Source organism: Molothrus ater, chromosome 6 (assembly GCF_012460135.2).
Source record: "Molothrus ater isolate BHLD 08-10-18 breed brown headed cowbird chromosome 6, BPBGC_Mater_1.1, whole genome shotgun sequence".
NCBI classification, from domain to species: domain Eukaryota; kingdom Metazoa; phylum Chordata; class Aves; order Passeriformes; family Icteridae; genus Molothrus; species Molothrus ater.
Genome location: NC_050483.2, coordinates 32,697,780 through 32,713,002, shown reverse-complemented (window position 1 = coordinate 32,713,002; position 15,223 = coordinate 32,697,780). Strand labels below are relative to the sequence as shown.

The 15,223-nt window shown below is 38.3% G+C and overlaps 1 protein-coding gene across 2 annotated transcripts in view; it reads left to right on the top strand.

The window, feature by feature from the left end:
• Positions 1-6,865: 6,865 nt before the first annotated feature.
• The window catches only part of CDIN1 (CDAN1 interacting nuclease 1), a 123,854-nt gene continuing 115,496 nt past the window's right edge, over positions 6,866-15,223 (top strand). Inside the window, exon 1 of one of the 2 annotated variants that reach the window (XM_036384368.2) lies at positions 6,866-7,092. In XM_036384368.2, the coding sequence (XP_036240261.1) occupies positions 6,992-7,092 (101 nt within the window). In that variant the 5' untranslated portion in view covers positions 6,866-6,991. The remainder of the gene's footprint in view (positions 7,093-15,223) is intronic. The other variant, XM_036384369.2, reaches the window with a different exon arrangement.

Genomic DNA, 15,223 nt, shown 5'->3' with positions numbered 1-15,223 from the left:
CAAAGTACACAGAGGAAAGTGCTTTCATTTGCAATCCATAGGCTTGGAATTAAATACTAGAAAGAAGCTTTTCAAGTTCAAGTGGAATAAAATACTGGAACATTTTACCAATGGAGACAATAAAACCTCATTAGGAAAATCTACAATAAAAAATTAGAAATACTTTGGTCTGATACAGCACAGTTATATTTGATACTATCACATACTTGATCAGGTTGACTACATAATCTCAAAGTTAACTGCATTCAACTTTTTCCTGATTCTGCGACAATGCATTCAAAGAATATTCCAATCCTCTAACAGTGAAAATATTTGATATGTAATGAGAGGCAAGAATTTTTGAATAATACACAATAAAGCATTACACATTTTAGAAGAAAAACAGTGAAAGAAACCTCAGCTATTTAATATAAGGTATATATATAAGTACAAGGTGACAATGGAAATTTCACGACTAGGGGGACAGAAAAAATCACCCTTAGTCTACTTCTGTGTCCAATCTCAAAGCTTATGAGACCTAAAATAACCCAAAGTTCCCTAAAAACTGTTACATGCCTAAAAGTTCCAGACAACATATAATAAGGTCCTAATTCTCAGGTTGGCTAATCATATATGGCACCTGCTGAAATCAAAACAGCATTGGTCACTCACTGCAAGCTACCTCTTTCCTGCTTCATTTTCTTTGTGCGCGTGTGAAAGGAGGGAGGCAGAAAAAAAGATCCAAATGAACACAACAGCACACAATTCTACAAATTCAATTTATATTGCCAGATCTTAGATACTGGATAATAATGTTCTCTCTTTCACAATTCATTCTTAGCCAGAATTTGCTCCTCTTTCAGAGATTTTGATAAAAAGCTATAAAGCACAATACTTGAGCTAGTTTTAGCCTTGTACTTTCTATTTGAAATCCTTCTGGCTGTAAGAAGAGATATAGACAACTTACCTAGTTACTCTGAGGTACTATGTTTCTGTGAAGTTAATAAAAATAATGAGGCAATTCAGCAGAGCATTGCTGTCTCATAACAATGCTTCAGAAATATACTACAAAGTTATAAAATTTTGCTAATTAGGAAAAAACCATAATGCAATCTATTAGTAAGTATATTTTATTTCACTATTTGTGTTAATAATTTTGTAATTTTGATTTACTTATACATCATAACATCATTGTTACTATGTCAAAAAGTGTGAAACTTGTACATTATACCACGCATTTTGATGTACAACCTCATTTCAGTCCTACTCTTTACCTGTATTACAAAAGAGCTCCTAATTTCTATTTTTCCCTTCCTTTGCCTTACTTACAAAGAAAATAGTGCACCTCTTCTGTACTTATTTTAACTCTTAAATTCAAAATTTGGTCTCACTTATTCTTTACTGCCAACTGTTCACGTCAGACATATTAAGCATTACAACAGTATCTTATTGAATAAACACAAGCAAAAAAATATATACTAGTATATGTATTTTCAAAACACATTCTCCTCTGTTATGTATATTTTTGTATACTTCTGCACATGCGTGTATATATTTTTTAATTCATATATATATGTATGAGAGAAATCAAACTTGAAAGATTTAGTCCAAGGCTGTTCACTGATTTGGGCTCTCCAGCAGAGTACACTCAGGACCTGAGTTTTCAGGGTACTGTGCCCAGTATGTTCAAGGTTTGACTGTCATTAAATTCAGCTCCACTGATAGTGCTTAGCATTAAGTGCAACGACACTCTCAAATGTAAACTCCTAGCAGAACATATGCAGGATAATCATATTGCTTAATGACTGGCACCTAAATTTAGAGGTCTAAATTGTGAGGTCAATCCCTCAAGGCTCTGCTACCATCAACAGAGAGAGGTAGCCTTGCATCCTTATTTCCTCCCATATGTTGGCACTTATATTTTCAAGGCTGTCCAGTAAGTTGAATTCACAGTTGATTTAGATGAAAAATAATAGTTTCAGGTGTTTTTTGGCATGTTACGTTTGCAGCTGGATCAGCTGATCTGTCTGACCACGTACGCGCACAATGTGCAGTAGCAGTACTACAAGTGCACAGGCATTACTCTGAAACTGGCCAGAGCCAAATGGAATGACCTCTTTAGAGAATAGCTTATGGCACCAATGTAATTAAATTAGATGGCTGGCAAAGAATAACATGCATATTGTGTTAAAAAAAAAAAAAAAGAACACATGGAAAGAAAGAAACTCCATCAAATGACTTCTAAGCTTACATAAAATGTACATAGAGGCAAGGACAGAATCTGTATTAATTGAGTAGCAGTCCAATTATCTTTGCTCTTAAATTTTCTTTCTACAGGTCCTGCTTCATTCAAATGGTATGTAATCCAAATTCTGCAACAAATAGGGCAGGAGTTTTTCAGAAAAAAAATCTAATTCATCACATGATGACAGGGGTTTTTTTCCATACAGTGAATAAAACTGAAATCCTCTGGGGGGAAAGCAGTATACAGTAGTTAATGCAGTGTCTTAACAAATACAAACAAAGAGGGAAAATTACCTCAAATAATTTAAATAATTATAACTTTAATAATAACTTTAAATAATTGCATTTGAAAACAGAAAGGTATTTTCATATAGGTTTCTGTATCTGACTACAGAGAGCTTAAAAGGGCAAATCCAAGCTCCAGAAATTTCATCATGTGAAACTACAGGAATGTCAAGTGGTAGGGTAAGAACACTTTGGGCATGTTGCCATCTCAGTTACAGAAATTGATTTTTAAATAACTCATCATTTTCAACAATCTTTTACATCTTGTTCCAGAAAATACATAAACATGCAGCTAAGAACCATAGAAGTGGCCCAAGTCCATTAAAATTGATAGACCTTCTATGGACCATAGATCAGGCCCCATGAGTATAAAGCAACATCCTCAATATGTGGCAGTGAACTTTTTCTTTTCCTTTTAAATACTTCAACAGGCAAATAAGTAGTTTATAGAAACATATATCTAGTATATTAATAGTACAGAAAATTTAGATTAATTCACTTCAATGACTTCTATAATTATGAGGAACAAATCTGTAGACCAGAAAGAAAACAATGTCTGCCCTTTTTAATTGGTACTCTGCTATGTATAATCATTCTATTGCTCCTATTGATGTCATGTACTTCACTTGTTGTGGTATCAAACAATCCCATGTACACTTCTGGAGAAAAAAAAATTAGGGTGACTTACCATCTTGTGAAATGGCAAACCAGAATGCTCAACAGTGATGCACAGACCAACTGCTTCTTTTTTGTTTGTTTAATACATACTGAAGATACTATGGTTTGTTTCACAATACAGGCACTTTCAGAAAGTACATTAAAACCCATGGATATAAATTAGAACATAAATTGAGGGTTCTCCTTTTTTATGAGGTAACAACAGGATCCTGTGGAGGTGTTTATTAGACCAAGTTAAGTGGAAGCATTATCAAGTTTTTCTTTCAATGAAAAAATGTCAAATAAGAAGAGCTGAATTCCACAACAACAAAAAAAAATACCATTAAATAGATTTAACAACTGAAAAACACTCCTAGAAGTACATCCACCAAACTGAATGAAGTGGGACTAAAAGCATTAGAAAATTCTAACTAGCACCCCAATCTGTAGCCAATGAGACTCTAGTTTTAGCATAGCTCCCAACATTAGCATCTACAATCAATAGATTGGAAAATATATATGAGTGCTAGCAGACTTTCCATTAATTTTGTTACAGAAAGCAACATGGACCAGAGATTTTGTCTATGAAGAAATGGGGTGATAAAGTAAAATGACAGCTGCACATAAGGCCAGAAAAACCAAATCAAAATTTGCACTCTGTGCATGAATTGACTCCGTATTAATATCATACTCTAATTATCTATTCTTAAAATATAGCCATTTTAAGCTCTGTGGAGAATAATGACTGGTATTTTAACTCTGAACTTAGCTGTAAATCACACTATGCAATCATCTTAAAGTAACAGGAGACACATACTAATATCACACACTACCAGGTAAAACAAAGCAAAAAAGCAATGGAACAAAGGTCCATTCCTTACTGTCCTACACCAAGTGTGTCCAAGACTACCTACAAGAAAGGATGGTCATTACTGGAAGTCCTCTGCCAGGTGTTTTGCTCTCTCTCCCTGTCCTTACTTTCCCCTGATAGGTTACATGTCCTCTTCGTTTTTCCCCTGATTTGTCATTCCCAGCTGTTTGTTTTTCCCCATAGTTTTTTTTTTTTTTTTCTCTTTACTTTCTTCTCGGAAGGGAACTTTGTTTTAGACAGACTGGAAACCAACTTCAAGGCAAAAATCAGGAGCAGCTGCCTCATGCAGATACCATGGAAACACCTAAGAACAAAGCGAGTACACAGTAACTACTTCCTGAGAACATTCCTCCAGCATCCAACCATTTGCAGCTCTTCTTAAGCCAAATGTAAATTTAAGTTTTTCCCACCTTTTATTTTTCTTATATATTTCATCCAGCTGCTTGTTTTTTTATGCAAACTTCCACCATCTACATCATCTCACAGTAATAGATGTCCACAATTTAATTACAGATGGTCTGATGTTTATTTGATATAGTAAAACTGGAAAGGCAGTTTGATTGATAGAAAAAAGCATTTAATGGACTTTCTGCTAGGAAACCTCTCTTTTTTTTTTCCTCGCTGGATTTTTGAATGTTTTATTTGAAAACTTCTGTATTAACTAATTTAGGCAAAGAGTGGCTTATACTTTACACACAGAACTTCTCATCTATGTTTTGCACTGCACCATGCAAAATGCTTCCCTGCAGCAGTTCACATCTGAGGGCTGTTACCTCCCTATGACAGCATGGTATTAGCTCCTCTTGGTTTCAGTGAACACTCATGTTAGAAAGTAATCTGCTTTTTTAAAATTGATTTTGGAGTCTACAAAACCTTGATCCAGTAGGGGAGACTACACAATATATCCAATGTGTATGTAATATGTACAGGAGATGTTTGTAGTTTGGTCCATAGACTGATAACTTCGTACTGCAGTTCCAAACTATTGTTCTATGCATTGCAGACTGAAGTGCCATTTGATTTATTAAAAAAAAAAAATCAAGAACATATACTAGTGAGTAAGTAATATGAACAGTAATATAACAGAAGTTATAGATAGCAGCATTAAGACATTTAAAAACATCTTCACTGGAAATTATGCCACAACAAAGACAGAAAAAATGTTGATTTGTTGGTTGTTTTTCTTTTTTTTAAAGAAGCACTACTGATTGTTTCTAAAGAAGCAGTAGTAATGTAGTGAAAGACTACTCATTATTTTCTTTTAAATCTATTTCTAAAGAAAAAGCCATAATTATCATCTTTGTAAAGATAGGGGGAAATTACCTTTTCTATGTTTCAAGCAAGTTATATCCTTATGGGCCTTTAAATGGATATCAGATGGAAAGAACCCCATCTTCTCTCCCAAACATACATATCTCTGACTACGCCTTTTGACAGAACTAAAGAAAGTAAAGTATCTCTACATTCAATAATACTCCTCATTAAAAGAATGCACTTTTTTCAATTTCACTTATTATTTTTTGGTCTCAGCATGAGGAATAGAATCTGTAATTTGTCTTAGGTTCACTGCATTTCCTTTCACTGTGGAGTAATTAATGAGTTTCAAACACTTATATTTAGGCCATAGCATCAGAAACATCTGTTCCTAGGAGGGCTTCTGGTTCCAAACAAAACTCACCAAAATTCATGGGAGATCAAGAGACAGGATTCTGTGAGCACTCTCCATCAGAAACCTTAATGACTGACCCTGCTCACATATCCATGCTATTTGCTCATCATTGAAGTTCTAAATTTTGTACTCTTGCAATAAACTGTAAAGTTTCTAGCTAAGATACTGGAAAAAAAGTCAAAATGTGATCCTAAAGCTTTCAAGAGAGAAAGCAAGAGAACAGAATCTATAATCTATAAAAATAAGAAATTCGGTTCTTAACCCATACTTTAAAGTGCCTGAAATCTCAGGGCTAGGACATCACTAACCTGTATGTAGCCCATGAATGGAATTAAATCAAGATCCATGTGGGCACTTATATTTCTTGGTCACCTGCACAGTCAATTCTCTTCATAACCACTAGTCTTTTAATGTTGTTTTTAGGAGAGTATACCTATATTTGAAATTATAAAAGTTACTAAAAACACCCAGCACAGAAACTACGACTTGCAGTATACTTATTGATATCTAAATGGTACCTAATAATACTGCTTGCCTAAGTTTGAGCCTTAACAAACTTTGAAGGAAATCCAAGCACAAACTAGGATTGTTCTCTCCAAAAATTCAGCAGGAGTCTTTACCCTTGCTGCATGTCCTGTCGGCATCCGCAGCTATATTACTACAGCTTTTGTTTCGACTTTGAGCAGCAAGAAGCAGTCATTTCAGCGTGACTTGCGAAAAGGGCCTTGAAACTGACACTTTTAAGGCGTTACACAGCAGCACCCGCGGCCCAGCGCAGGCGCCCCCGCACACGAGCGAGAGCCCGCACCTCGGCCCGCTCTGCCCGCTGCGGCCGGGGCCGGAGGCGGGGCCGCCCGCCGCTCTTCCGCCCTCGCAGGCACCATGGCGGCTGGCAGAAGCGATTTGCCGGCACCAAACAGGGCACATCCCCAGGCGTGAGGCTGCCGGCGCCCTGCTCCGCCAGAAACGCCGGGCGCTCACGGCGGCCGGGCCAGCCGGCAGCCGCGTACCCCGGCCCGCCGGAGCGGCTGCGCAGAGCCGGACGGCGCGGCATGGCCGCTTGCACCGCCCCCCTCGCACCGCACCGCCCCGGACGGGACGCGGGGCGGAGCCGCGGGAAGTGGCGCCCGCGGCGGCTCGTGGCTGCCTGGGCGCTGGGCTGGTAGCGCGGGTGCCCCGGGGTTGACGCGGTTCTCCGCCCCGCCATCGCTGGCCTTCTGCCTCTCGCCGCCCGGCGTGATCCGCGCCTCTCCTGCCGCCTCCGCGCAGCCCTGGCGGTGCAAGGCATGAAGCTGAGCAAAGCCCAGTACGATGAGATAGCCCAGTTCCTGGGGCACGTGCAGCCCACCCGGCAGAGTCTGAGGAAGCTGAAGGAGAAGTTTCCTAGGTAAGTGCATCCCGCCTTCCGGCGCGGGCCCTGGCGGCTCGGCCCCTGCGGCGGCGGCCTGCGGGCTCGCTGCGGCTGGGCGCGGGGCCGCGGGGGCCGCTGCGCCAGCTCCACCCGGTGCCCCAGTTCAGGCCCCGCACGGTACAAAATCACCAGCACACGCACACGGTCATCGACGGCAAGCGACAGCTCGCTGAAGCTGCCGCTGGGAGCAGGATACTGCTTCACCCTCCGTGACCCGAGAAGTTGGCACAAAATAAAGAACACTTCCCCCGACACACGTCCAGGTGAAAGCTCTTGGGGCCCTTCATGAGCTTCTTGGACACCAAGGAGGTCTTCTGATGTGAATAAAGCCTTACGGTGCAGAACGAGCCTCTGTGGCTGAAGCCAAGTATGAAATACATCCTGCAATGCCAGTGCCCCTGTTTCTTAGGGATAACGGACCTTATGGATCCATAATTCTCTGCTTGCTGCTGCATTCCAGTTGAAACTGTAAAAGGATCATCTTTTTACTTAGGGCCATTCATGTGCTTCTTTGACTGAACTGTGTTCAGAATTCTCAAAGACATTGGCAAATGTCATGGCCTAGGATGGAAAGGTATCTGTGACAGGATGTGCTCCATGCACCAATCTTCATTGCAGAAATTTACTTCCTACCAACTACAACAAAGTTCTAAAGAATGCTGCAAGTTTTCACTTTCCTTTCACATTTGGGGGAAGGACTGCTATTGCTGAATTGGACAGGAAAGCAAATTGGGTTCTGTGGAGAGAAGAGTGATGCTGTTTCTAAAATCACAAGAAATAATACAGAAAAATGTAGGGGGTTAGATACTGTATCTAGTTTGGTGAAAGAGAGAAATTAACAAAACCGAAAATCATTCACATGCTTCCTGAATGAACCTTGCTAGTCTTAACCACAAATGCAGCAGAATAAACTGACACTGTGTGTAACTTACAGTATGTGGGTGAAGAGCCAACATTAACTTAGGCTTTTAAGCTGTCCAGTGAAATCCTTTCCTTTTCAGGAAAGTGTGAGAGAGTTGCCCTGTTACAGAGAAGAAGTGATAATAAACTGTTGTGGTTGGTTCAGGGAGTGCATTGAGTTGCATTTTGGTAACCCAGCTCACCTTGCACAGTACTTCTGCAACTTGGAGAAGCACTTACCGTGACAACGTGTGTCTCAGGAGCTTAGACTTGGCTTCATCACTTCAGTGCTAATGAAATTAGGAGAGAGAGTGTTTGTGGGTAGTTGTGTGTGCATGCATACGTACGTACACATGCACATGTTCTCTTTCTCTACTCTCCTTATAAAGTTGTCTTGAAAGAAGGTTAGAATTTGGCTTGATTTATCAGGTCAGTCACTATTTTTAGGAACGTGCTTCCAAGACAGATCCATAGGCACATGGGATTTGTTTGTTAGTCAAATTTGTCCAAAAAAGACTGGGCTTTTCTGATAATGTTTTACTTCCCAGTCCACTCACTTGGTGCTGCAAAAGATCCATTGAATCCTCTATTTCAGAACTTGATGACTCCTGAACTATGTGTAACTAACAGTATAGGGTTATTTAGGAAAAGAATTCTGTTGGTTTTTTTTTCTAAAGGACCTGGCTCAAGTGTGGTGAACACTGAAAAGCAAAGGTTAGCTGTAGTAGTTGCTTCCACAATTAAGTGGCTATACCTTTATCTTGTTATTCACATTATGCCTTGAGAATGGCGTGTTCTGAATTTAGCTTATAGATCTCTCTTGAATATTGTTTGCCCATGCTAGCAGAAGGCTAAAACCTTCTATATGAGCAATGAATTGATAGCTTTTTAAAAATTGCCTGTCTTAAGTATATTTTGAGGAGCTCTGTACATCTTCTTTCTGTAAGTGTGATATTTCTTTGTTGTCTCTTTGTTTATTTCTCGTAGCAGGTCAGATGCAGAAGATAAACAATACATTCCAAGGCCACTGCTTTCCTTAGCAGTAAGGAAGGTGTGTTGAAATAGATACATGTTAGGATGTGGGAAATAGGCATTCTCTATAACCCTTATGTTGTAAAAGAGGCCAGCTGCAAGCTGCAGAGATTTGTAAACTTGTATACCATCTTAAGGGGGAGGCTTTTTCAGTGATATGTTTGATAACTGTGGAGTAAGTTTATTTTATAATCTGGAAATGTCATTCTCTTCTAGGACAAGAAGGGTCTGACTGGACTTTCTGGCTGGATTTTTTTATTTTTCTTTATGAAAGCCAGAATCAACTAAAGCCCCCCACCCACCTCAACTTTTTCATTCAGTCTTTTTAAAAAAAATATTCCAGAATCTGTCATGGTACCTACAGTGTGATGAAGGTGTCCATAGCCAGTTTCTCATTATTATGTAGTAACAGTTGCTGATTCAAACTGGAAAGTAGTAACATCCATAATAGCTGCTTTCACCTTGCACTTTCAATCTTTCCCTGGGAAGGATTGGTATTCCACTGGTAATGTAATACATAAATTGACAGTTTTCAAATATTTCTAGTTCCTACTGCCTCATAGATCTTGTGGGTCTTTGGATTTCTGCATTAATCTGCTCAGTTTTTTTCTAATACTGTCTTATCTCTTGGTTCTTCTCTCAGCTGTTGTATTTCCTGAAGCCTTGCATTTTATGCTCTTAATTTGTATAAAATCTCTTTCATGCTATGTGAAAGGGCCTGCTCTTGTTGAGCAGTTTCTCCCTAAGAATAAATTGTAATTTCTGTAAACAATTGCCACATTGTAATGCACAGGTATGGTGGGTGGTAGCTGCCACCCTGACCTGTGAATCTAAAAAAATGGTAACAGGGTAGTTTGTGCTTTACTATTATTGAACTATTTCAGGAGGTGAGATTATTACTTCAAATGAGTATTGTCATGTGACTTATTAATGTCAAAAAGTCAAAATTAAACTGCTTCTCATGCTGTTTATAAGTATTTTAATACAAGCATTGGGAATTCTTATATTTTACAGCCCTGTAACTTTCCATACAACATGGATTTACTCTACTTTTCTTAAAATCCAGTTATTTTGCAAAGACTTGTATATCCAATTGCTGTTCTTTTTCTGTTAATGCTGTACTTTGTATTTCATGCCTGGCAATTACCAATGTATTATTCATTTCTTTATTCTTAAGGTATTTGGATCCTTAGCAGTTGTCTCCTAACATGTTCCCATTTAACAGCAGGGTATTTGGATGACCTGAGGATTATCAAAATGTGATTTTAAGCACTAAGCACAATAAATCTCTGCCAATATTGGATCACTGATCCGTAGTTCCTTTGATCTTTTTCACACATATGCCACTGGACTGATAATTCTGTATATTCAGTGTTGTGCTTTTCTGTTGAAGTATACCACATTTTCTGCTTAGTTTCTCACCTGAATTTTTCAATTTGCTAATAATTTGTGGTTTTCTTTGTTATTTTTGTATTATATTCTTCAGCTTTCCCTTCAGCTATGGACTCCTGTTCTTCTGAGATACTATTTTTCTCAATGACAGTTAAAGTCTAAATTGAATGAGCCATTTTAGGACTGGTTTTAGGCCATTGCAGGAAATGTTCTGAGAAAGTTAAAATCCTTTTCTCTCTCTTAAATGGTAGTTAAGAGCTGCCTACAAGTAGAATCTTCTAGATACAAATCACCTTAGAACTACCTATTTATAGTGACATGATATGTTAGACCTTCAAAATTCTTTTTTCAAAGACTATTTTAACTTGTTCTAAAAAGTCCAACTTCTGAGAGTACTAGTACTTCAGTTTACTGTTTTAATTGTTTCAGTTCTTCTGTATATGGCAGAATACATTGTTTCTCTCAGAAACCTTTTCTTATAGCTTCTTATATATATTTCTTATAGCTTCTTATAGGTAGAACACAATTGACTTATGAGTATACCCTTCTCAAATATATACCTTGTACATGTTTTCCCCTTCTTCTTTGTATCCAAGTCTGATTGAATATTATAGTCTTCTTGACCAAATCTTTGTCTTGGTTTAAGAGAATTTAAAGGGGAACACTCTTAAATGAGTTCTCCTTTGTTTTCACCAGTCCCTTTCCATCAATAAGGAGAAACAAAATACAAGTAGATGTAAGTGAAAAAAATAACAGTTTACTAACAAGTGAGACTGCAAAAGGCAAAAATAAGAGTAAATAACCATTAGATAGAAAATCGCTAAATCTCACAAACTCCCCCAGAATAAAGAGAGACCCAAAATGGCAAAAATACTCTTTCCAAGATGGCGCCCGCCAAGGGTGATCACTGTAGGGAGAGAAAAGGAAAATGGCGCCAGACCCTGCCCCCGAGATGGCGCTTTGCAGGCGATCGCGTGGCCTGGGAGACAAAGGGGAGGGATGGCAGCAAACCCTGGGGAAGGCAGGAGCTTACAGAGCGTTTCCAGTGGCACATGAGAAGTGCTGGCACCTGTGGGGTCAGTGCCACTGCCCACCAGACTCTGACGATGCTGGTGCTGATGTCTCTGAACTGTGGGTGTGTTGTGGGGAAGAAACCGGTCTGTCAGCCCTGGTATGAGGTGACCGGGCCCCAGCAACCAGGTGGCTTTGCAAAGTTCACCTCAAAACAGTTTTTAATTGTGAAATGCAGTTTTTCTGAGTGGCTACTATTGCAAGCCCAGGAAAAAACCGCAAATAGCTTTCCAAAGTAAGCCCTCCAAAGCGGAGCATCCACTTTCAGCACATGCTGCCAGCAGTGAGTTTGTTCCCCACTTCCCAACTCCAATTTAAAAAGGGACTGCAGCAATGTCCCCTCTGCCCTGTGGTTCCAGTTCTGGATGTGCTGATCTTAAAAGAGGCCATAACAATTTTTGGGTGTGGATAGATATGGAATATAGTAACATTTTCTATCAGACTTTCTAGGGATGTAAGTTTTGGTGACCCAATTCATTATGATACTGTCTTGGGTTTTTTTTAATGTGAGATTTTTTTCTGGCTTGGTTCTGTTCTGAGTGTTTGAGTTTCTTACACCAGGTTGTGCTTGAATTGGTGGTTCCAGAAACTTTCTAGCCTTGAGCATCTTTTAGTGATTCCAAAACCCATGCTTTTCAAGTTCTTGCACTGATCTGTTGTGAAACGTGTTTCAGTCCATTTGAGGATTGCTATATTTTCCCACAGCATAATTTGTGCAGTCTGTATTGTATCTCTTCCTTTTTTCAAGTTGTTAAACAAACTTAGTGCCTCTAGCCTGACTTTCCTTTAGGTACCTTCACTTGCATTTCTTTAAAAGAAGCATTAGTTTCTGAGACTATTTAAGTGCAAACTGTGTTATAGAGATTTTCACATTGTTTTGAAAAACTAGTGTTTTGAAGTATCAGCTGACTTTTATCAGCAGCTATGTGCAGTTCATCAGTTTTATGCATCTATTCAAAAAAGTACTGTTCTCATTGTGTCCCTTGTGTGAAAACTTACTTCCACACGATCGAGAGGATCTTTTTTCACAGCAGAAAGGTAAGGGAACCTGGCATAAATATAAGAGAAGTACTTTCAAAATTTTTTCTTCCTTTTTTTTTTTCCCAGTAAGCAAGAGGAAAATGTGATGCACAGCTTCATATTGATATACTTGAGTATGGCTATTTGGTTTTAATGCATGTAACTTCATATTTGATTATTAGAATGTACACACTTGGTTTCCACAGCATACCAAGGGATGAGCATTCCTCTACATTGATGACCTCTACTCTTCATTGCTTAGTATCACCTCAGTTTTCCACACATTTTCAGTAATTGTGTTGCTCTTTCTCCAAATTATTGATGCATGGCTTTATTAAATGACACCTGTCCTGGAAACCATCTCAGCAAGATTTTAATTTTTTAAAAAAAGTATCTGCACAGTAATGTGTTACAATGTAAATTGGAAAAAATAATCTGTTTATTATTTGCTCAATTTTATCACTTTCTCTGTGGTGATTAATATTGAAACAACGGCCCTAAAGAAGCTTAAATGTATGGTTTGAATGTTATTTCTTTTACCAGCAGCTTAAGGCTGAGGAATAATTTTTTTTCCTCTTTTCCAGTGTCATTGTTGCCTCTGGTTTTGTTTTTTAGGGTGGGGGGGGGATAAGCCTCTCATTTTCCTCTTGAAGACAATTTTGTTTACAGGGCAATATATTACTTGTTTGTGAATAATTTTATTCTGCTTTCATGCAGTTGCTTAGATTGTCAAGCAGTACTGATGAGCCCATGATGACTGTGGTGAGAAACAGGAGGAATTTTTTTTCTTTTTCTTTTTTCTTTCCTGTTCTGTATTCTGGTGTCTGGAGCCTGCAGCATGAGTCAAAGTGGAAGGAAAATTCTTCGTGCTTTGCTCTAGTGCTCTTTGGAGCTGCTGTTACCTGGAAGGCAGACTGGCAGTGAGGCTCATGGGCAGAGGGCAGATAGCTGCCTCCGTGGCTCGCAGAGTTCGAGGCTCTGAACTCGGGCACAGGATTATTAGACAGGTTGTATTTATGAGCAGGCATCCTACTGCTGTGTGACACTTCACTTGCACTCTCTTCTTCCTAGAAAGGTTCTTGTCATAGCAAACCCAACATTATTCTTGTAACTTCTGCTCTCCCTGCTCTTCTGAATAGTTGATTAATTATTTTGAAAAGAAGAAGAACTAGGCTATTTTTCATTACTCTGCAAACACTGATGTAGCAAATGTCATTTAGAAAGTTACCTTTGTGCTTGCGAGTGATAGAAACTTATTCTGCAAAAAAAACATTAAAGGCACAATTGAAACTCCTTTCTCTATATTCTCAATACTTAACAATGACATAAATTCATGCTCTGCCTATATAAACGATCCCATCAAGTGGCAAATGCTTTGTACCACTGTAATGTATTTAAGTGTTCTGGAGGATTTAACAAGAGTATCAATGAAATAGAATTTTCAAAGTTTTATACTTTCTTCTTTTACGTTAGACTTCAGAATAAACAAAGTTGACACGGAGTTTGTTTTTGTCTATGTAGAACAAACCTAATGTAATTTAAAATTTGTTATGTACTTGAAGTGCAGTAAACCTCACAGGTAAACAGATAGATAATAAGAGATGAGAAAGAGGTCTTGGGTCATTAATTGAAAAGAGAATTAGCAATGTTCAAGTTTCAAGAAGTGACCCACAATAAAATGTAGCATATTTTCAATAATCCTAAAATGAAATAAAAATTAACTGTGCAAAGTAATTATGTGAACAACTGATAATACTCCCTTTGGAAGGTGTTCTTGTTATTTCAACCCTTGGTAGAAAATCTACTATATCACGGCTTTGATAGGCTGAACCAGTAGGCAGTTTCTCTTTTCACTTAAATTTCAGTGAACAATCAATATCAAAGAAGTTGTAATTTGTTGGATTTGATATGACTTGCTAACAAACTGTTTGCTAGTGTTATGACCCAAAATAGGAAGGATACCAGTCCTCTCCTGTAGTAGAAAACATTGTGTGAAAGAAATCAACAGTATCAGTATATAACTCAGAAAAACTTTGTCTCCTTTATTATTCATTAAATTAAACAGAAGATACTGACTTAAAAGTTAGATATTAATAGCCGTGGGTGGGTTCAGAGTAGAATGGAAAACAGAGTTTTCCTCACATTTGTGGCTTTCCCAATACCAACAGACAGGATTTAGGCAGAAAACTTCCACTGGCTCAGGTGAATACTAGATTTTCAGGACATGGGTGCTTTCTTTTGTTCGGAGAGATAGAAGAGGTTTTTTTTGAGTTGTTTGCATGTTACCTATTAATAGAAAAGTAGGTGTAATATATGTGTGCGTCAGCATGAAAGTTAATTTTGAAGGAAGTCCATTGTAGTTTTCTGTCACATTTTTTATTGGTGTAACCATCTTCTTCCTTATATGCATTCCCACATATGTTGTTCATCCTAGCAAAATACAAACCTATTTTAAACGTTAGTCTTGAAATTTTGTTTGAAATATACAAGGAAAATTAAATTTTTATTTTCTGAATTCTTGAGTACTGATAAATCTCTTCCTTCTCTTTTAATGTTTTCCCCTTCCAGTTTGTGATGTGTTACCATATGGGAGTACAGTTCTTTTAAAAAGAAACAAAATTACACAGAACAGGACTTATTACACTTGTGAAATTCATTTTGGCTGAGTAAAGGGAAACCTTTTTTGGCCTTG